General features: G+C 53.3%; 1 protein-coding gene across 1 annotated transcript in view; it reads right to left on the reverse strand.

The window, feature by feature from the left end:
- Positions 1 to 505: 505 nt before the first annotated feature.
- Positions 506 to 22,019, reverse strand: part of EPHA8 (EPH receptor A8) — a gene marked incomplete at both ends in the record, with an annotated part of 53,414 nt that continues 31,900 nt past the window's right edge. The window contains 14 exons of the mRNA XM_082493607.1: positions 506 to 620; positions 2,029 to 2,184; positions 2,575 to 2,765; positions 3,935 to 4,084; positions 7,006 to 7,215; positions 7,608 to 7,669; positions 8,282 to 8,467; positions 9,142 to 9,267; positions 9,793 to 9,860; positions 10,537 to 10,633; positions 12,291 to 12,453; positions 12,632 to 12,756; positions 15,061 to 15,396; positions 16,460 to 16,615. Coding sequence (XP_082349733.1) covers positions 506 to 620; positions 2,029 to 2,184; positions 2,575 to 2,765; positions 3,935 to 4,084; positions 7,006 to 7,215; positions 7,608 to 7,669; positions 8,282 to 8,467; positions 9,142 to 9,267; positions 9,793 to 9,860; positions 10,537 to 10,633; positions 12,291 to 12,453; positions 12,632 to 12,756; positions 15,061 to 15,396; positions 16,460 to 16,615 — 2,141 coding nt within the window. The remainder of the gene's footprint in view (positions 621 to 2,028; positions 2,185 to 2,574; positions 2,766 to 3,934; positions 4,085 to 7,005; positions 7,216 to 7,607; positions 7,670 to 8,281; positions 8,468 to 9,141; positions 9,268 to 9,792; positions 9,861 to 10,536; positions 10,634 to 12,290; positions 12,454 to 12,631; positions 12,757 to 15,060; positions 15,397 to 16,459; positions 16,616 to 22,019) is intronic.

Below are 22,019 nucleotides of genomic sequence, written 5' to 3' on the forward strand. Positions count from 1 at the left end.
TACTGGGAGCAAGGTTGTCTCTGCTGTGTGGCAGCCTGTGGGGCCCTCCTCAGTTCAACGATCCAACAAACTCCCCAGTTGTCAGATCCAAAGGAGCTGTGTGACATGGCAAGCCCAGTCCTAGTGCTCCTGGTATTGCTGTTGCATCTGATACCCCTCCATCTGCAGGTGCAGCTGGAGCCATCCCGCTGTGTGAAGGGGTTACCACCTGTCCTGCATAGTTGTTTGGGGACCCCCAGTCCCACAGGGACACAGTAGAGGATGGAGAGAGGCATGACATGTCCCTAGCCCACTTGGAAGGCTGCTCTCCCATTCAGATGGCGGAAGGAGGCAGCAGGACCATCGAGGTATCTGGAAAGCCACGTTTCCACTGACGCTGTAATCAAAGAGATACTGCGGCGCTCCAGGTCCTGGTCTGGTGCCCCTTTTCCTGCTCACCACCCTGCTGCCCCTTTGCCAGGGTAAGTGTTAAGGAATGCCCGATGTGGGTCTGCAAATCTGGTGATCAGAGATGCCTTCTGGGACCATTTGTGTTCAGCAGCTGGGACCGCATGGCCTGGATGCTGCTCAAGATCTTCTTCTGGTGGCCCATCATGGTGATGCCCAGACTCCGAACGTCCCTGGAGAACAATGACACTGTCAGACAGCCCATGGGCTGGACCTGTGCTGGGCCCCAGACAGACACTGCTCCTCCCCATGTGTGTACCCCATGGACCAGCCCACGACCTCATGCCTGACTCCTCTCTGCTTGCTCATCAGCACAAGGCTGCTGCTGCTGAGGGTCCATGGGCATCCTCCCAGGGACAGAGAGGCAGCCATTCAATTGGCAGATCCTCCTGACAGGGCTATGACAGCCCCGGGGGGAGCAGGAGCAGGACAGGGATCACTCCTGACAGGCTAGTAGGTGACAAGATCGATGCTCTGAAATTGGATTCAGTTTTAGCGAGATGCCCTCAGACAACCCAGTCAAAAAGACAGATGGATGATGAGCCTTCTCCACTCAAAAGCTTCCCCGATGTGCATGAGAAACAAGGCTCAGTATCAGCTCAATCGCACAGCAAAGGCCTCAAATGCAGCCCCCGATCAATGCACATGACAGGCCTCTGCCTGCGCCTCTCCGTCTTTACTTTCACTGGCTCTTTCTCTGTCTGCCCCATCTCGACCAAGGCGTGCACTGTCACATCTTCCCCAGTCATGGGAACTACTGTCTGACAGCCCCATGCCTTTTGACAGGGAACAAGTCCCCTCAGAGACAGAAGTGGCTGTTGCCAGTCCTGGCACTAATGCTAACAGCAAAGGGTTATCCCAGGGTAGGAGCAGGTATAGTTGCCATCTTTTCTGATACCACTTGGAGCATCCAGCCACCTTGAAGACTCCCTAAACAGGTGGCAGAGCAAGCTCCTTACAGTAGGAGGAGCATGGGTGGTGGGACACATCTTCCCCAGCTCTCCTTACTTAACCGAGCCTTAGTCACTTGGCTATGACCTTCTTCTTACACCAAGGCCCTAGATGGTGCCTCCCTGCCTAGCTGCAGTCCAATGTACTGGGGTCTGAAGAAGTTCTGAGGTGTCCCCCAGCTCCATTCGTTTGCCAATGATCCCAGAGAAGCTGCACAGTATGGTGCAGCCACATTCTAGTCCAGGCATGCCCTTTGCAGGGGAAACAAAGTACAAGGAGACAGCAACCTCATATCTGACTCTGCTTTGACAAGGAGGCTGGATTACATGACCTCTTGAAGCATCTTACAACCCAAATTACCCATGAACCTATGATGACATTGGAGAGCCACCACAGAGCACCAGAGGTGACTTGGTACTCACACCCTCTCAGTACAGCTCCCACACCTTCTCTCAAAGGTCAGCACAGCCTTGGACATTGTCCCAGGTCTCAACACCATTTCCTTAGGGGTGCGTCTCTGGCATGAGGGACCAACTAGATCAAGCAAACCAAGGCAGGACCGTCACTGTTCAGGGCTAGTGGGATGGTGCAGGGCAACCCAACTGGTGCTGTTTGTTCTCTGGTACTCACTCGATGTTCATGCGCATCACCATGCCCAGGGAGGAGTACCCTGCCATGGCAAAGTTGTCCCGGTAGTGCCCCAGCCGGATGGAGTCCAGCCAGTCCTCCACTGTCAGACAGCTGGCCAGGTCCAGGAGACCCCTGTTGAAGGGTGTTTGGGTGAACCTGGGAGCAGGACAGAAGGGGTTAGCCCAAGAGGTGATGGTCCTGGGTGTCCAGGCTGTGAGGTCCACCCCAAAGAGCTTGTCAACCTGCAGGGGAGGGCAGGACAGAGAGAGCCCTCACAGACTGGTAAAAGCAGGCACACCGCTGCATGGGCACTGCTGCACATGCTTGACCAGACCTTGGCATGGGGATGCCACGGTGGGATCAAGGCAGTGAAATACAGGATGCTTCCCACTGCCCACCACATGGGCCCTACGCATGTCCAAGGTTGCAGGGAAGCCACTGCTGCTAGAGTTGGACAGAAATATCCCTTATTTGCTGCAACCCACACGCTTTGCCCAGCATTAGCTGTCAGCCCCTGCTCACCGCGATGGCTCAAGGAGCCCTTACCGGTTCACGGTGGCTGTGCACTTCAAGTTGTCAGGGTTGCGGATGAGCTTGTCCAGGATGCCCACAATCTGGGAGAAGCGTGGCCTCTCGCTGCGGTCCTTCTGCCAGCAATCCAGCATGAGCTGGTGCAGAGCTGTGGGGCAGCCCATGGGGGCAGGCAGGCGGTAGCCTTCCTCCACCGAGTTAATGACCTGGAAGGAAGTCACACGTCGAGGTGGAGCTGCACTCCCACCCAACATGGAGCACCCCAAACAGCGGCACACAGGGAAGATCCCTGGTGTGTGCGCTGCTGGGGCCATCAGATGGGGAAGCAGAAGGTGTGCACAAGATTCATGCTAAATGACAAGTTCATTGCCAGCGAGCTGTGCGCAGTCTCTGTGGAGGGCTGGAAGCAGGCTGGGTACCATACACACACAAGAAACCACTGCTACGACAGCAGATTTATTAAGTGGTCCAACCGGCCTAAAATATTGCAGCTTCCCTCCAGCAGACAAGCTGCAAGAGCTGCGCTCCCATTCAGTTGTTCTACAAGCAGGGCTTGCTGCTGCACAGCAAGGCTGGAGGAAACCCTGCTCAAAGGAACTGTGCAGAGGAGGTAGTGTAAACCACTGCATCATTGCCCTGTTGTCACCAAGGCCACTTTCTAAAATAATAAAAACGCTAGGTAGAGAGGGGATTCTCAGGACTCCCAGAGCACGGAGAAAGCAGACAGGTTTATAGTCCCCGTAGGTAAAAAAAAAGGAGTCCTGTGGTTCTGCAGAGTCAAAATATTAATTTTATTGCCTCTTTTTGGAAATTTTCCTCCCAGGTTGTACTCAGGAACATAACCTACGTTTTCCTATATGTTTTATGCTACTCTTGACGTAAGGATGTCTCCCCCTAACTCTGACAAGCCCAAAGCCTACTGCCAGGTGGTGCAAGCCTGGGGCTCTCAGCAGCCTCATGTGGGCAGTAGAAGGGATGGGCCCCCAGCACTGGGTGCAGGAGGGACTGTCAGGCTAATGCAGTGGGGCTGCAGTGATCCTAGGGAAGCCCTGACTCCTACCAGGGAACGGGAAAGGTGGCACAAGACATGCTGAAGCTCTCCAGCCAGCAGAAAGGTTTGTACGGAGCAGCAGACAGGGATGGGGAGACACATAGTGCACACAACTAGGCGCAGCCAGGAGTCACAGTGCTGCAGGGTGCAATTATGGGCAACACACTGACGTCTCCACTGAGGGGACAAGCACACTGCGGGGATGTGAGGAGAGGCAAGGGCTGCTCTTTGGGTCCCTTGTCCCCAGCCCCCCCCACTAGGCTGGATTGGGTGAGGGCAGGAGGAGAGGCAGGGTTGCCACCACACTGCTCTGAATCCACTCACGTCCCGGTTGGTCATGTTCCAGTACGGGCGCTCGCCGTAGGCCAGCACCTCCCACATGACGATGCCATAGCTCCACACATCGCTGGCCGAGGAGAACTTGCGGTACGCGATGGCTTCCGGAGCCGTCCAGCGAATGGGGATCTTCCCCCCCTGAAAAAGTGAGCAACAGTGGAGACTCAGAGCGTGCAGTGCTCAGGCATCCCTACCTCTCTGCAGCTGGGACAGCAGATTAGACAAGCGATATGCTGGCATGGCATCTTCTGGAAAGGACTGAAGAGGCAATCTGCACACAATAAGCCTAGAGGCGTACCTGAAGGATGACTTCAAGGTATTTCCAATAGAGCAAGGAGAAAGCTGTGCTGTTTTACAAGGTCTTTTTCATGCACAGTTCTGGCCCTCAGTGTTCAAGAGAGACAAATTCAAAATGATGAGGTAGAGCCAAAGGCTACCAGAGCACAAAGGCATGGAGTTGACCATAAGCGCAGGCAGAGAGCCTGACTTGAGCAGACAAGGAGAGCTATGACATGTGCTCCCTGTCCATTACTGTTTTGGCAGGCAAGCACTGAAGGGGAGGACTTGTTGAATTAAAGGACCATGCTGACAAAAATCAGCAATAAATGGGCTAAGAACACATTTAAGCTGGAAATGTGGTTGCCAGCCATTTGAAGAGGAAAGCTGTGGCACTGGGAATATAGGGTGGGTTTCCCAGAGCAGCTGGAGCAGGTGTGATATGCCTGGGAACACCTTTCAGGTATCCCTGTTTAAGGAGAGTTGCTTCCACCCAACAGAGTCTATTCTGTGCCTACTCTGGCGCACTTTCTATGGGGACTGAAGATGAACGATGTGATGATTTGTGAGAGTCTCTTTTGGGAAGGCATCTCCTGAGCAGGTCAAGAGCAACAGAGGAGGAACACAGGATGCCATCTTATCACAAGTTTCTGAACAAGAAAGCATCATCATTTTCAGGATACCCTGACTGAGACCTCGCCAGAGATCTTGTGTTCCTGATCCTGTCACTGCATCCTTGTGGTTCAGCTCTATTCAAACAATGCACCTATTCTTCCTCCAGAGAAACCAAGTCTACTGAGTTTCACAGTGCCAAGATACCTTGAAACCTCAGCTTGCGACATGCCCAGTGGCTGCTCCATCCTCTGGTGACCTCCCTGTTGGCATTCACACTGGAGACATGAGGCAGTGTCCCTAGAAACGGGGCAGGACTGGAAATGGTTAGCAGGTAGGTCAGTACGTGAACTCTGGTCGCTCAGGTCACCTTCCTGGCCCAGTATGGCCACTGACATACTGTCTCTGGAAATGTTTTTGCAAGTGTTAAAATTACTGGAGGAAAGCTCACAGACTGGTTTGGTGGGAGGAAGACCAGGCTATGTTTGTGTCTGTAGGCCATGAACAAGAAGATGGGCTGCCTAGCTGATGCTGAGCCCCTTTTTACCCTTCCTCTTAGAATCCCAAAGCCAAGATGCAGAAGATTCTGTACTTGGACCAAGCAGCAGGAACCTTCCCCAAAATTAAAGGATCTGAAATATCAAGTTATTCCTCAAGAAACCAAAGGGAGCAGCTGAACCCAAAGACACACAGAGGACATCTCACTTCACCACTTGGCTGAAGCCAAGCCAAAAACATGAAGACCTTGTTCTCCAGGCTGTGTCACTGTGCACTCATCCCTCAGAGCTGCAACAGCTTTGGGCCCAGCTCTGCAGTACTGTGAACTATCCCAAACAAGCCTGAATCTCTTTCTATTTCTCTAGTCCCAGTCCTTCTGAAAAGTGATGCTCAAACTCCTCATCTGCAGCTCCAAACTGACCTCCGTTGAGAACTGACTATCAACATTTGCCCCACCAGAGTTGCGCCTGGGGGGCACACTAATTCTTTTCATGGTCAGAGAAGTGCAAAAAGAGCACATGCCCTTAATGTATTTCATTTCCCCTCTGATGGCCTCCAGTGGAGGAGTACATCAAGCTCCAGAGCTGTCAGGTTGGCCAGAAATCCTTAAAATGATTTCACAGACAAAATTTTCCTACTGTAAAACAAAATCATCTAGGTTGCAAAGCCAGTTCCCACCCTTTCACCCTCTGAATGAGGCAGAGTCACATGGAAAAGCTAGTGTGTGGCCACGCTACTGAAAAGTGTACCATAACAGTGACCAATGTCCCTAGGACAACCTGAAAGATTGGATGGAGCTACACAGTTGCCCTCGTTTCAGCTAGGACAGAGTTAATATTCCTAGTAGTCACTGTGTTTTGGATTTAGTACGAGAATAATGGTGATAACACATATTGTTTTAGTTGTCGCTAGGTAATGCTTATATTAAGTCAAGGACTTTTTCAGCTCCCCATAGAAGCTGAAAGGGAGCATAGACAGGACAAGCTGGCCAAAGGCATATTCCATGCCATAGACGTCATGTTCAGTATATAATTGGGGGTTGGCTGGCGGGGCAGGAGTCCGTGATTGCTGCTCAGGACAGGCTGGACAGTCAATCATCTTGTGGTGAACAATTGTATTGCATCACTCATTTTGTATACTCTTTTATCATTATTGTTATCTTCTCTTCCATTACTGTTCTATTAAACTGTCTTTAACTCAACACACAAGGTTTCTATTTTTTCTGATTCTCCTCCCCTATCCCACTGGGGGGAGGGCGGGGGGGTGAGTTAACAGCTTCATGGTCCTGGTTACCACTTGCGGTTAAACCATGACAGCAGTCTAGGGAATGACTCCAACAGGGACATGGGAGCATTTCTGTGCAGTGGACCGTGTGTGACCACAGGACCTGTTGGCTGGGGGAGGTTTAATCGGCTCCCTGCTCTCCCACCCTGCTTCTCTTTGTTCACTGCACACTTCAGTTCTGGGATGTCCCTGTATGAAGGACAATACATTAAGGCTCAGAAGTTCTTTGGGTTCATGTTTTTGGTCCAGATATCATTGGTGAGGTGCCTATCTCCACATCTGCCCTGCCTACCTTGACTTGAGAGTGTCTAACATTTCCATCTGTCAGTGGCCTGGGGCAATCACTGTGAGTAGGGATGAGAGAGACTGCAACGCTAGGAGCCACGCACCGTGGTGGTGTATGCAGCATCAGGGTCATCCTCCAGGATGCGGGAGAGGCCAAAGTCGGACACTTTGCAGACCAGGTTGCTGTTCACCAGGATGTTGCGGGCAGCCAGGTCCCGGTGCACGTAGCCCAGGTCAGACAGATACCTCATACCCGCTCCGATGCCACGCAACATGCCCACCAGTTGGATGATGGTGAACTGCCCATCATGTTTCTGGAGAGGAAATAACCCAGAGTTCATTATGATTTTCACCAGCATCTTACTGATGCTGCTTTTATTAAACTAAGCCCATAGTACATCTCATCTTTGGCTTAGTACCTCCTCTAACCCCAGTGCCTCCCTCTTGTCCCCCCAGCCAACCTCCTGCCCTCCCAGCACCTCTGACACACCACTGAGGCAGGTGGCCTGCCTTTGCAGTGCCACTCAGGGGAGCCGGCCATGATGCCCTGGAGCTGGTGTCTGCTGGAGAGGTGAGAGCCCAGAGCACACCACTGTCGTGCTGGAGTCACAGTGGCCGCAAGGCTGAGGAGCAGGAACCAGCCTCTCTTCCAGTCACTCAGCCCAGGGGGATGTGCAATGAATAAAAATACGAAAGAGCTCCTTACCCTGAGGAAGGTGTCTAGCGAGCCATTCTCCATGTATTCAGTAACAATCATTACCAATTTGCCTGCAGAAGACAAGGGAGGTCAAGTTAGCACAGACGCCACCTTCCTCCGGGAAGCCCAGTGCCAGGCTTTTACTGGGAGACATGAATCAAGCCAGCACATGGGTATCCTGCAGCCCCGTAGTGCAGTCTCACCCCTGCTCCACACAGGACCGGCACAACGGTGGGGATGTGGCAGTAACCCTGACACCTACCCCTCCCTCCAAGGTGCTATTGATGTGGCTAGGTCAGCTTCATTATCCTGCTGAAATTTGCATGCCATTACCATATCACTTTGCATCAGAATGTGCCTTTTTGAAGGAAGACTTCGAATTATGATTCAATACAGGCAGCCTTTAAAATAAATGCTAATGGATAGGACATCTCCTAAACCAATAACCCTGACCTGGGGCACACTGTGGAGCAAGGTGGAGAACTGTTGCAGGGAAAGTTTGTCCTGTAAGAGAAGGCAAGGGGGTGGGAAGGTAAATGGACATCTGACAAGCGAGCAACTGAGGCAGCTGAAGGATGGAGTGCATCCAAAGTGATCCCTGACCTCCATCTCCCAGGGTAACCACAGGAAGATACATCCCAGCTCTGCCCCACCACAGGGTCCCATCCCCACCAGCCACATACTCCTGGTCACCACCCCCTCCAGATGGATGATGTTGGGGTGATCGAACTGTGCCATGATGCTGGCTTCGCTCAGGAAGTCCCGCCTCTGCTTATCCGTGTAGCCCGCCTTCAGTGCCTTGATGGCCACAGGAATCTCTCTCTTCCCTGGCAGCTTCAGACGGCCGTAGCACACCTCTCCAGACTCCCCTGCAAGGCAAAGGAAGGTGAGGGCATGGGGACCTCCTCAGCTTCTTCCACCAACCCACCAGCACCACAGATCACCCAGTCTGCTGGCATGCTCACAGAATACTCCAGCCCCTCAGGGCTCCTTGGCTCTTTGTGCGTCGCTGCCACTGAGTACAGCAAGGATTGCCCACCTCCGGCTTCCAGTGCCACCTCTGGGCAGAAATATCAGAAAACACCTCTCTCTGATACCTTTCACTAAAGGCGATGGGCCAAGAGTAGTGATTACACTGGCACTTGCTTTACTACTTTTAATGAACAAATTTGGGAGTCTCTTAGATCATCAGGGATGTCTCTCAGCCAGGCTTCCTAATGCTGCTCTGGAGTAAGCCCTTGGGATCCTGCTGGTGAAGTTCAAGCTCTGTCTCTGCCCTGTGCTTCCCTGCAAGCCCCTATTCCTATGCAAAAATCCATTTTGTTCTGAAAACTTACCATTTTGCTTGCAGTTTCATTTGCGTTTTGTCACCCCAGATGCTTAGTCCAAGGTTTGAAAGCAGGGTGGCCACATTGGAGCACCCATGCAGGACAGTCTGAGCCATCTGCTGTGTCAGCCTGAGCCATTGGTGCCACAGCTGCTGAGCAGCAACCCTCTTCACCAGGTTGCCTTCAAAGAGTTTATTTCATGCCTGGGGACTCACCGGACCCAATGACCTTCTCGATCTTGATCCGGGATGCCTCGATTTCACGGGTGAACTCATGCACAGCTTGGCAGGGGTCCTCATACGTGTGGGGGTCCACATAGAACTTGGACTCGGGAAACTTCACTGCCAGGTTTCAAAGGGGAGAGAGGAGAGAAGCTCTTTCAGGCAGCCCTGCCAAGAAGTAGGGACACCCAGCAGCCAGGCAGAGGATGGGCAGTGGTTGGACTTCCTGGGTTGACATGCTGAGTACCCACAGAGGTTGCAGCCCCAAGAAAACCAAAGGCACTCTTTGACACAGTGGTGTCCCTCAGAGCAGTCCAGGACCTGGCTGCCCTCCATGTGATTGTCCCCCTGCATCAACCCCCTACTCCTCGCCCATTATGAGTTTTCCACTCTTCTAGCCTGCTGCTATCTGGGATGAACATGCTGCAGTCCCATCTCACACGGTGCAGCCCTTCAGCCCCATTTACCAGGATGCCCCTAGGATCAGAGCCCTCAGTCAGTTCTCCTAGGCACATCCCCAGAAGCAGTCAGTGGCCAAACTCCCTCTAAACAATGGCAGTGCCAGGGGATAATGGTCCAGCTCCCTGCCCATCCACAGGGCTGATGTCCTTCACACCCCAGGGGCAGCAGCAGGGAGGGTCCTACCTTGCCCGTTCTGATAATGCATCTTCTCCTCATCCGAGTCTTGGAAAGCCTTGCTGTACCCACAGTGCCTGCCACGGGGACACAAGTGTCAGATGAGGTGCTCCTGTCCCTCGCTCCCACAAGCAGCCCTAAGACAGGGTGGAAGGCAGTGCGTGCCAGGGCTGTAGGCAGCCCACGAGGAGCTGGAGCTAACATTTGGCCCTCCACCAGCTGCATCCCTGTATCTTGATGGACTCACACTTTGGCCTGGAGCAAGGTACTTTCCAGGTGCTCTCCAAGGCTTGGCAGTGTTAAAAGCTGCAGCCCTGGGCTGTGGCACGTGTGCTCCACAGGCCTGGCTCAACCATGCTGAGATGTAGCAGCACACAGTCCCCCTTAGATGTTTCTGCTGAAGAAGAGCTCTTTCGACTCCTGACCTACCCCCTAGCTCATCCAGTCAGCCCTCGTACTGGTAGTTGTACGGTATAGGTATTGCTGGATGGTGCTATTGCTGTTGCTATCGCTATTGCTATTGCTATCAATATTGATATTCAGCCTGCTGACATGAGGAGAAGGTCTGGAGACTGGCTCTGCCTCAGGGAAGGTGGAGGCATGGTGACTTCTAAATGAAGTCTCTTGTTGCTTATTAACCCCTGACCTATGGATGCTCTGGACAAACTGAGAGGCGAAAAGTTGTGCTCAAGTTCTCCCATCCCTCCTGTCCTTCTTGGTGACAAGCTGCACTGACCGCCAGAAAGCACTTACCTCTTCTTGCAGATCAGGACCACCAGCAACGCAACAAGGCCAGTGATGAGTGTCAGGCAGATCCAGACAATCGTCATTGTGTCATACCGGAGAGAGACTGGAAGAAGCAGGGTAAGAAGGAGGTGAACTAGACTGAGGAGCGCTCTGCTGTGCTCAGAAACTACCTACCTCACTGGGGTCATGTTCTTCAAAGGTAAAGCACCATTGCCCATCCAGCCCCAGCTATGGGGCTATCCCAATGACCATTTACACATGGGGAAACCAAGCACAGATATGGGAAAGCCATGGTGGTACAGCAAACCAGCACAGAGAAGAGTCTGGAGCCTCAGGACCCCACCAGGTCTTCTCTGCCCTAACTGCTATGTCCTTCCTCGGTATTCTTTCTAATGTATAAGCACATCTCAGGAGGGCTATCTCAAGCAAGCCCTGCAGGCTGAAACCCCAGGAGTGGCAGTGGACAAGGGAAGACCAACTGATGTCATCTACTTGGACTTGTGCAAAGCGTTTGACACTGTCCCACATGATATCCTGGTCTCTAAATTGAAGAGACATGGATTCGACAAATGGACCACTTGGTGGATAAAGAACTGGCTGGATGGTTGCACTCAAAGAGTTGCAGTCAACAGCTCAATGTCCAAGTGAAGAGCAGTGACGAGTGGCGTTCCTCAGGGGTCGGTACTGGGACCTGTACTGTTCAACATCTTTGTCAGCGACATGGACAATGGGGTTGAGTGCACCCTCAGCAAGTTTGCCAATGACACCAAGCTGTTTGGTGAGGTAGACACGCTGGAGGGGAGGGATGCCATCCAGAAGGACCTGGACAGGCTGGAGAGGTGGGCCCAAGCCAACCTCATGCAGTTCAACAAGACCAAGTGCAAGGTCTTACATCTAGGTCAGGGCAATCCCAAGCACAAATACAGGCTGGGCAGGGAATGGCTGGAGAGCAGCCCTGAGGAGAAGGACCTGGGGGTGCTGATTGACGAGAAGCTCAACATGAGCCAGCACTGTGTGATCGCATCCCAGAAGGCCAACCGTATCCTGGGCTGCATCAGAGAAGTGTGGCCAGCAGGTCAAAGGAGGGGATTCTGCCCCTCTACTCCACTCTCATGAGACCCCACCTGGAGTACTGCATCCAGATCTGGAGTCCCCAACATAAGAAGGACATGGACCTGCTGGAGCATGTCCAGAGGAGAGCCACGAGGATGATCCAAGGGCTGGAGCACCTCTCCTATGAGGAGAGGCTGAGAGAGTTGGGGCTGTTCAGCGAGAAGAGAAGGCTCTGGGGAGATCTTATTGCAGCCTTCCAGCACCTAACGGGGGCCTACAGGAGAGCTGGGGAGGGACTTTTTACTGGGGCATGTAGCGATAGGACGAGGGGGAATGGCTTTAAACTGGAAGAGGGCAGGTTCAGATTGAACATTAGGAAGAAGTTTGTCACTGTGAGGCTGGTGAGGCACTGGGACAGGTTGCCCAGAGAGGTTGTTGAGGCCCCATCCCTGGAGGTGTTCAAGGCCAGGCTGGACGTGGCCTTGGACAACCTGGTCTAGTGGGAGGTGTCCCTGCCTATGGCAGGGGGGTTGGAACTGGATGATCTTCAAGGTCCTTTCCAACCTAAACCATTCTATGATTCTATGAGATGTGCCTCCATCCTCCCTCCCCATGTGGCAGAGGAACAATGGACACAGACAAAGGCATCGCCATCCTTCATTCTTTCTGCCCCACACTTCCCACATCCCACAACTGCACATGCTCACCTGGCTTTCCTGTTTCCACCTCCACAGTCTGACTGAACCTCCCGCAGCCAGCCGAGGTGCGAGCCCGAACCTGGAAAATGTAGCGGGTTGCAGGCTTGAGCCCAGAAATGGTGGCAGTGGTGCTCTTGGATTTCAGAGTGGAATAGCTCTGCATTTCCTTGTCCTGGGGAGAAGCAACACCAAAAACCTTGCTGCATCAGCACAGCAACCACCAAGTCTTCCAAACTAGTCCTTTGTGCTGACTGATAGCAGTAATTGCAACAGCAGGATTTAAACTGAGCCATGCCCCTGTACAAATCCACCATGCTGGGATTGGTTTGCGGCAGCAAGCACAGCATTACCTTCTCGTAGTACTTGATCTCGTACTCCAGGATGATGCCGTTGGGCTGGTCTGGCTCTTGCCACAACAAGGTGACGCTGTTCTGGCCTGTGCTCTCCTGGTGGACCACCACCACCTGGGACGGGGCTGGGGATGCAGAGGGAAGGGTGTTAGGTGCCTGCTGGTGGGGGTCCTACATGGGTGAGAGCAGCAAGATACAGCAGCAGGGACGGGTGGAACCGGAGCCCCATGCAGGACCCTTGGTTTAAACCATGTTTCTGTTTTAATTAAAGCCATGTGGAGATGAGTGCTTTGAAGAATGGGAGAAGAGGCTTGCAAACGGGCTCTATTTCACTTCAGTTGCCTTGATCTCTTTCCCATGGAGTGAGCAGGCTCCAAGGACATGAAAGAGGAGAGCACTGTCCCAGCACAGGCAGGAGGGGACACTGGTGCTTCTCTGTAATCTGGAGCCAGAAAGGAGAAGGGGCTGTGGGGCTGGAGGTCATGGAGATCCCTGGCAGGACCCTGACCCCTCCTTCCCCACCTGGGGAAGGGGGAGAGGGAAAGGGGAAGAAGGTGGGATGATAAAGGCCCAGAGGGGTGATCAGGGACTGAGCATCAATGTATAGGTACCCTGGGGGTGCTCTCCTGTCCTGAGATACTTGTCATCTGCCAGGGCCTGGGTTGGGAGCCCATTAATTGGTCCTTGAACCTGCCAGGTACGAATTGGAGCTGCCATGGCTGGAAGAGCCAACTCACCGGTCTCTTTTCCTACTGGGAAAATCCACCCTGGAAGGATGCCAAAGAGTGCCAGCCATTGGGTCCAACTCATGGGAAGGGGTCAGGCACCCCTTATGACCCAAACTGCCAGAGGAAAGATGGGATGTGGCAGCTCTGGGGAAGATGGATCTGCTGTCTGCTGTGGCTGCAGCTCAGGAGACAGTTGGAGCAGCACAGAGACCAAAAGAGGTCACAGGGGTTGCAGCAGCAGTGGGGTACCCAGGGACTGAAAGGTAGCAGTTTTAGCTCACTTCATCTTCGGGCTGGCTCCTTGGAGAATCAGAAGTCACTGTTGGGACACAGAATCCCAGGGAGCTGGGACTGGATGGGACGGAGGAAATCAGCTAAACCCTGCAGGCATGTGCAACACCATATCTCCGAACAGCCCCAGGGCATCTCCGCCGCACCCACCCCTGCCTTGCTCAGCCACCCCAGGCTGGGCGGACAAGAGTGACCAGCATCCAGCATGGGCAAGCCACCCTGTGCAGTGCAGCAAGGGTCCCTCAGCCCCTCCTGGCGGGCAGGGATGCTCTGTGATGTGCAGCGGCTGAAGCACCAGGCCGGCACGGCAGCTAAACATCAATCACTACCACATTCCCAGCCCTCCTGCTTTCACAGCACCTGCTCAGTGTCCACTTTCCATCAGAGAAGTTGAAATGGTAATATTCGTCACTTCCCAAGAGCATCCCACTCTGAGCCATCACGCCAATGCTGCTCATCAGCACTTGGAGGGATTGTAAAGGAGCGAGCCGGCAGGACTGAGACATTTCCATGTGGGCTCGGCAGAGGGGTGAAGAAGTGATACGGGCAGGCATTAGTAACAAAAGGGCCTTGTTCTCGTGCCAGCCATGAGCTAACCCAGAGAGACTCCCCGGGTTTCTCCTGCTGGCACCACCGCCATGAGAGCAGAAGGGCTCAGCATCACGGGAAATTCCTGCGGGCTTGTTTCCAACTGGGAGGATTAAGAGGAAGGGTCAGTCCCTGCACTGTCCCCCCTGCCTACAGCGCGCTCCCTGTGCAAGGGGCTTAGATGGGCGCTGCTCTGGGGAGATGCCCAGGTCACCCTGGAGCAAGGTCCTGGCCCACCTGGGCTAGAGCATTGCTCAGAAGTATTTCCTGGGGAAAGAGCATTTCACAGCAAGGGATTTGCAGAAATGAGACATGCATGAGAGAGGTTTTTCCCAGCAAACATCTCTGTCACCTGCCAGGGCCTGGCATCGTTGTGAGCTAAGAGCAGAGCATGAACTGCTGCTTGGCCCTTTGGGAAGTGACAGAAGTGTGGAGGAACAAGCCTGAAAGTTCCATGCTCCACTTAGTGTTCCTGTCAATAAACAAGTGTTCTCTGTGCCCCTGACTCCTGTAGAAAAGGAACCTCCACCAGCGGCTGAAGTGGAGGGAAAGGAGGATGAAAAAGGATACCATGAACCAGAGAAGGGTAAGAGTTGCCTTGAGCAGCAGCTTGTCTCCAGCCCACCCTGGCTCTCTTAATGCACCTCCAGCAGCAGAAAGGATAGGGGTCCCATCTCCTGGGGCATGCCCGTCACCAAAACCAGCCCTTGGCTGCTAGTGCAGGTTCTGCCTCCCGCAGATACTGGCTGGGGCAACGTTGGAGCAACATCAGCATCACCCACATGGGCAAAGCCTGGGAGGGGGTGTGTCTGCTCCTCCTACCTGCCTGGTTTGTCGTGATATTGGCGACTGCAGCTCTCCTGGACTCCAGGCTGAGGTCAGAGACACCGTTGACAGCCTCCACCCAAAAGGAGTAGTTGGTGTGGGCCAGGAGGTTGGTCACCGTCAGCGCTCCCTGCACCAGGCTCATCTGCTGGGGCACGAAGCGGATCCCACTGCCGCACGCCTCGCACTGGCCAGCGTCCCCCATGCAGCGCCTGCAGACCACGTTGTACACGATGTCAGCGCGTCCCCCCTTGTCCAGGGGCGGGCCCCACTCCAGTGTCACCGAGGTGCCATTTACACTGGAGATCAGGTTCACAGGAGCAGAGGGGGGGCCTGGAAAAGAAGCAGAGGTACAGGCAGAGCCGGGGCTGCTGAAGTGTGTTGGGACTGGCAGAGCATGGGACCAACGGAGACATGCACCTGGGGCAGCATGTACCCGCACGTACAAATGATGCTACAGGGAATACAGAGCTGCCCAGAGCAGGGAATGCTCCAAATGGAAGACAGTGAAGACACAGACAGGTCTCAGGATGAAATGCCATGGGGGTAAGATGCTCTGTACCAGGATGCCAAATGCCAGGCAGGCAAGAGCTGATGTTTGTTCCGGGGGAAGCAGAAAGCAATGGGGATACATGAAGCTTTTGGAGGAAGAGCCAAGGAGTTGATGGACAGTGGAGAATAGGACCTGCTCCTCTAACAGGAAGGGTAAACTCACATTCCCTGTGGAGATTAACAATCTTGGGTGGATATCTCCTAGGGAAACACAAGTCAGATGTTGCTAACCTGCCTTTCACGCTGGCTTCAGCTAGCAGCCCCACACCTTTCTGCCCTCCTGGACCAATTACAGAGAGGACAACTCCCGGGATGTTCTTGTCCCCTTTTAATAGCACCAGGCCTCTCAAAGCAGGCTCTTGCAGAGAGCTGAGCTGAAACCATATGACAATGCCACTGTCCACCCACAGTGACGGAGAGCACAGAAACACTTGCGCTGCCCCGTGGCCTCCCAGGGGTCTGACCACCCTGGGCATTTCTGCAAAGGAAAGCACTCAGCAAGTGACTGGCATGTTGGCTGGTGCATGAGCAGGCAAGCTTGCCACCAGAGCCATGCTCCGAGGCAGGAGACAGCCCCAGGAGGGGAGCAGGCTGTGGCCGGGGATGCTTGAAGAGCAGCAGGATGAGAATGAGACAGAGGGCAGTGAGGGAGTGCAGCTAAAGGGGTCTCAGCTTGCGCGCTGAAGGGAGACCTGGGGTTGAAAAGTTGCTACGGTGCCCTGGGCAGCATGAACGGAGGGAAGGGTGCATGCTGAGCTCAGCCAGGGAGCATCCGCTGTGTCTGAGGACGTGACGCCTGCCCCGCCGCAGCACGGACGGGCGCCTGGGTAGCCAGGGTACTCACGTGTGCAGGCGGCCGAGGGGGGGTCCTGCACCGCCCTGTAGAAGCTACTGTCGCAGCGGCACACGCGGGCTGCCCGGCTCTCCGAATGGCTGTGCAAGGGGCACTTTGCACACAGCTGGTCCCCGGGGGCTGACTTGTAAAATCCCAGCTGGCAGGCTGAAGAGGAGGGAAGGGGCAGAGATCAGAGGGATGCGGCTGGACGAGGAGCATCCCACGACTTGGCAGATCCCACCAGCACAAAGCTGGACCCCGCTCTTACCCCTTCCCAGTGCGTGGGAAACCAGCCCTTCTCCCCAACACCCAGGTGAGTCTCCCTCCAGCTGTCCAGCTGGACACCGAGCTCTGTGAAAACTGCTTTAGTCTCTCCCACAGGCTGTACTTACTGCCACCCCGGTACCCGTTCCCCACTGTTTCACAAACAGGTTTGGATGCCTTTGTTTTTTTTGATCTGCCCACAAGGCTCAAGGTGCTCTCCTTGCACCCGTGCCGGCTGCCCAGAGCTCTCCTCGCTGCAGCCACCCTTCTGGGCCATCTCCTGGCCCCAGGGCTTGGAGCGCTGCAAAGACCAAACCAGGCAGCACTGGAAATCATCTTGTTAACTATTTTAAGAACCATCATTTATGGGGCAAATTTATGGCACAGTCCTCACTTCATGGTGGCTGCCACACTACTCATGTTGGGTGTGACCAGGTGCCCAAGAACATCCACGTGGGTGGTTTCCAGAAACAAAAGCGCTGCACCTGAGACATGGTGAACATCCCTCTGTGTCCTGCTATACGAAGCAACGTTTTCTTGCACAAAACAAAGGGAAAACACCCTCTCTTGTTTCACGTTGCAGCAAACCAGCAGTGCACACATGCTGCCTGCTCTCTGCAGAGGGACAGCAGGGCCAAATGAGCCAGCCTGAGTTTCTTCTGTCAACACGATCCACCTTCAGTTGTTCTGACTCCTCCTGGTGCTGGGGGCTGTGCAGCAGGAGCACATGCTCATCCCACGCTGAGGCTGGCATCGGTCTGCTCCATCCTACCCCCACCTCTCCCAGCAGCCCCTCGGGTGAATCATTTGTCACACAAACAAACAACTCGTATCTCATTAGGAAAATCGATTAGCTCGAGAGTGACATGTGGCATGTCAGGTATCTGTCTGGGGGTGGAAGGGTCTGTCCTCTCTTGCAGATTTCGATTCCAAGTAAGGAAAAAACAGGCTTTGTCTGTGTCCCTGTATTCATCAAGTATTTCTAGGACCAGTTCCAGTGATTCAAGTATTAATCCTGCCTCTGACTCATTTCTGTTTTTCCCTACTGAGGTAGTAATACCTTCATTTTCCCGTCTTTACCCCTGGTGGCCAGCTCTGCATACAGCCTCAATCTTTGCCTCCGAGCATGTAGAAGGGTTCTGTTTGCGATCCAGCATCCTCGGTGGTCCGGGTCCCTCTGTGCTGTCTGTTTGTTCTGCTTCTAGGTGCTGGTTTGTTTTCTTATTAATAACACTCCTTTCCTTGCCACGGATCTCCCTGGACTGATTGCCATCAACATATTTCACATATCACATGCTTCACAGCAGTAAAACGGCCTCTTTATAACTGAGCTATTTCCAGCAATGGCAGCTGAAGGCAGTGCTCCTGCCACACACATCCCTGGTGGCTTGCTGGTCCCTCTTCAGACTCTCTCACCAGCTTCTGTGGCAGTTTTGCACTGAATGCTACTTTAAAGATGGGGTAGCAATACCACCAGCAGGACATACACATGCTGCACGTGCCAGAGATGTTGGTATGGCAGGTTGGCATCACAGCTTGGTATCAATCTTGGTACAGCAGGCTGGAAAAAGCAGAGGCCAGCAGCTCCGGAGTTTGTTCCTAAATTCCTGCTCCTCCACTCCCCAAAGGGCATCAGAGCAAGGAGCAGAAATGCCCAAACTTTGGGGTGGAAGGGAAGGCAGATGTGACTCACAAGGAAATTGCAGCAGCTTGGGACTTGCTTTGCTCCCCAGTTCTCTCAACACCTTTCACCCCTTCAAGGGCATCAGAAGAGGAGCCAGGGACTGTGCCTTTACCAAACGCCCTCTGCCTGATGCTGAAACACCTGCTGGTCTGCAGCCCCTTGGTTTTGGGTGTAAGACTGAGATGAGTGCTGTTACAACCTGTTCTCAGGTGGGGAAAAATTTCGAAGGTAGCCAGCTGGGGAAAAGAAACAAACCCCAACCAACAAATGTCTCAGAAAGAAAAGTTTCCAGTTTTACTGTGTGGGAAAGGATGAAGACACGTCATGAGCACAGCCTACCAGATGGGAACCGAGCAATGAGACAGCCCCACAGTCCATTCAGGGCAGCGTGCATGTCAGGATTTGCTGCCTTCAACTTGTGTGAATCCCCCTTGGACCTGCAAGCCACCATCATCTCTACCCACGCAGCAACCAGCAACCAGGGACTCTTGACTCCAGAGGCACTAGAGTGGTTCCCTCCACCCCCTTAATTAAGGGCAGAGAAATCAGTGCTACATAAGGCATGGAGAGACAGGCCAGCAGGAAGGATGGGAACGTGAAGCACAGCAGATTTGCACCAAGCAATTGTAATCACTTAGTATTTAATACTGCACCAAAAAAAAAACAAACCCAAAACCCAAACTAACAAAAATACATTAATTACCTGTAGCAATGATTCACAATTATTTTAGATGCACTCAGGGGGAAAATTATCCTAAATGACAAATTACAGGTGGATTTTTGCACTAGGGCAGAGCTGTTGGGAGCCACCTCCTGGCACCTGGACAGGACAAGCATGCGAGGAGGCTGGAGAGCAACTGGGGCTGGGGCAGACACTGCTCTGGTTGGGACTGTGCACCTCTGCACGTCTCAGTGCTTGCTTTAGATGCAGGCAGGACACACGTGCAAAGCCTTTTGCAGGTACAGGAGAGGGAACCTACACAAGATATGAAATCCCTACAGTACAGGATGACAGAGACATGTCCTGCTCTGGATTGAGCTCTCTCATGCCAGGCCAGTGATACGTGGAAGAACAGGACCTCCCAGGTTAGCTCTGCTAAGAGAATTGGCCAGTGAGAAAAATTCAGTCAAATGCACCAGGTCTAAAATCTACAGTGCTCCACAGCCATGGTTGTAACACACACTGAAACTACCGAAATCTGAAGCCACCCACCAGGGAGGTGCAGAATGGATGTCCTGCAGTCTTCACTGCAACTAGCTACCTGCCAGGAATACCTTCCCAGGAGCCCTGCAGAAGGCAGGGATTTCTTTTTACATATTATTTTATGCAATTGATACCCTTGCTTTGTGCCTGAGGATCTCAGGTCCTGCCTCTTTGTGGACCACCAGAAGTCCTGCTACTGGTATCCTCCTTCTGTCCTCAGTGCCATTCCCCCTGCAAAACCCAGCCAAAGCTGCCTGTCCTCATGGTTTCATCTCACAATGTGGTTTTTGTGCACATGGGACAGGAGCAGACATTCACACACAGCCCAACTCAAGACTTGCATATCTACGCTGGGCTTGCAGCCCAGACACCTGGCTGGTCCCAGTGTCACAAGCAGAGCCTACAAAAACCAACACTAAACCTGTGCTTGGCAGAGCGCATCTCCAGCCCTCTGTTGCATAGGTGGGTTCCCAGTTATCACCCCAGCCTGCTGGGGTCAATACCATGGGGCTTCCACTGATCCCCCCACCCTACACAGCACATCTTGTCTGTTTTTCCCATCCCACCAGCCCCACTCTTTCATGCGTTGCCTGCCCAAAGGGCCTCAAAGCAGCAGGCTTGTCTCAGAAACAACGAGCTCTGCCAGCCGTCTGTAGTTCGGTCCATTTGTTTCCCTCCCTCGCTGTCCTCTGGGGACAGGACAACATCTGCTAATAAGCTGGCAGAGCTCGGGAGATGATAGATGAACCTGTCGAGGATACACTGGCCGGGAACAAGCCACTCTTCTCAGTCCAAAGTCACCGTCTGGGACTAGGGATGTGCAGGTGGCCCTGGTGGGACCACCAAGGGCTACTTCTCTGGGGCTGCAAAAGTGAGCATTGACCCCGTGTCACTCCCTCTCGGCTCCATCATCAGCCCAGGACATTTGGCCTGGGCAAGGGCACGGTAGGGAGGTTGCCATGGGGCAGCTCTGTGGCAGTGTTGTTCCTAATTGCCCCCTTCCCTGACCCTGCAACAAAGCTGTGCACCAGCAAGCACCAGAAGAGCAGCCGTGTACCTCCCTTTGGCAGCGCTGCAGAGAGATAGAGATGGAAATAAGGGTGTCACAGCCACTGTGACAGCCAGAGACAGGCACCAGTCCCAGAGCCCTCCAAGCTGCAGGAGAAGCTAACACACAAAATCCCAGCTCCTTTCAATCCAGTTTCAGCATGATGCCTCCAATCTCAGCTCCCACATGACACAGACACTGAAACAGAAGCATGTTATTCACAGTCATGTCTTAAAAAGAGGCATCCACCCCACTGCCCCAAACCTTGTGTTTTTGCAAGGCTGTGCTCCCCTTTCCCTGCAATCCCAGGTCAGCCCAGGCTCTGTCCCCAAGTTGGCCGGTGGTCTGGAGGGGTTTTTGGGGTCTGGCTTTCTCAGGCAAACTCTTGGTTCCCAGATCATGCATCGCCCCATGGCTGATGCTCTGTACATCCCTTGCGGACTGCTTTCCCCTACACTGCCTCACACCCCTGACCACTGCCTTACCTCCCACGCCTGAGCACCACCTTCCAGCCCTTCACACAGCCCAACTCCCACCTTGCAGCCCCTTTGTATGGCTCACAACCCTTCCCACCTCCAATGCTACCTGAACCCATCACATCACTCCACATGCCTGAAGTCATCTCATATCACCCCAGGCTCCACCTCCCTGCTGCTTGGCCCTTCTTCCCACAATTCAACCCAAATATTGCATGGTGGGAAACGGGGGGAATTTTGACCCAGAAAGATTTTGCAAAGCTAGCAAGATCCTACGCATCAGGCTGCAAGGAAATGGCACATGCAGCAAAGGGCACCCTGCATAGCTTCTTGCTCTATGCCCAGATTTCGTGGCTGCCAGGACAAATTGCTCTTCCAAGTGGAGTAATTCCACTTGTAGTGCTGGGCAAACTGGAACCACGGTGGTCCAGACTGGCTGCACCCCAAACTGGACTTCTGCATGGCATTGCCATAGAAAATTCAGCAGGTCTCACTTCTTCCCTTGAAATCAGTACTGTTGAAAGCACCCCTGACTCTGACCTGCTCTTCTTCCCTACATCTTTAAAAAAAAAAAAAAAACAAAAAACAACAAAAAAAAAACACAAACAACCCAAATCCCAGTTTGCTGCGAGTGCTGCTCTGCTGCCCGGCGCAGATGTCCTTCTGCAGGAGTGAAGTCGAGGTGACACTGTGCAGACTTATGTAGGTGAAACAGCCTGGCACGCTCTCAGAGCAGAGGCTTTTTTATAAAGCTTATCTGGGGAAAAGCTACAGCTTGCAGGAGTCGGATGGAAACAGACGGCCTAATGCTAGAATTAGAAAAAAGCTGTTTCTAAAACTCAGACTTGTCGAAGGGTTTTAGACAGAACTATCCAAAGCTTCTGAAAAAAATC

This window comes from Vanellus vanellus, assembly GCF_965231255.1.
Source record: "Vanellus vanellus genome assembly, chromosome: 20".
In the NCBI taxonomy this organism is placed as follows: domain Eukaryota; kingdom Metazoa; phylum Chordata; class Aves; order Charadriiformes; family Charadriidae; genus Vanellus; species Vanellus vanellus.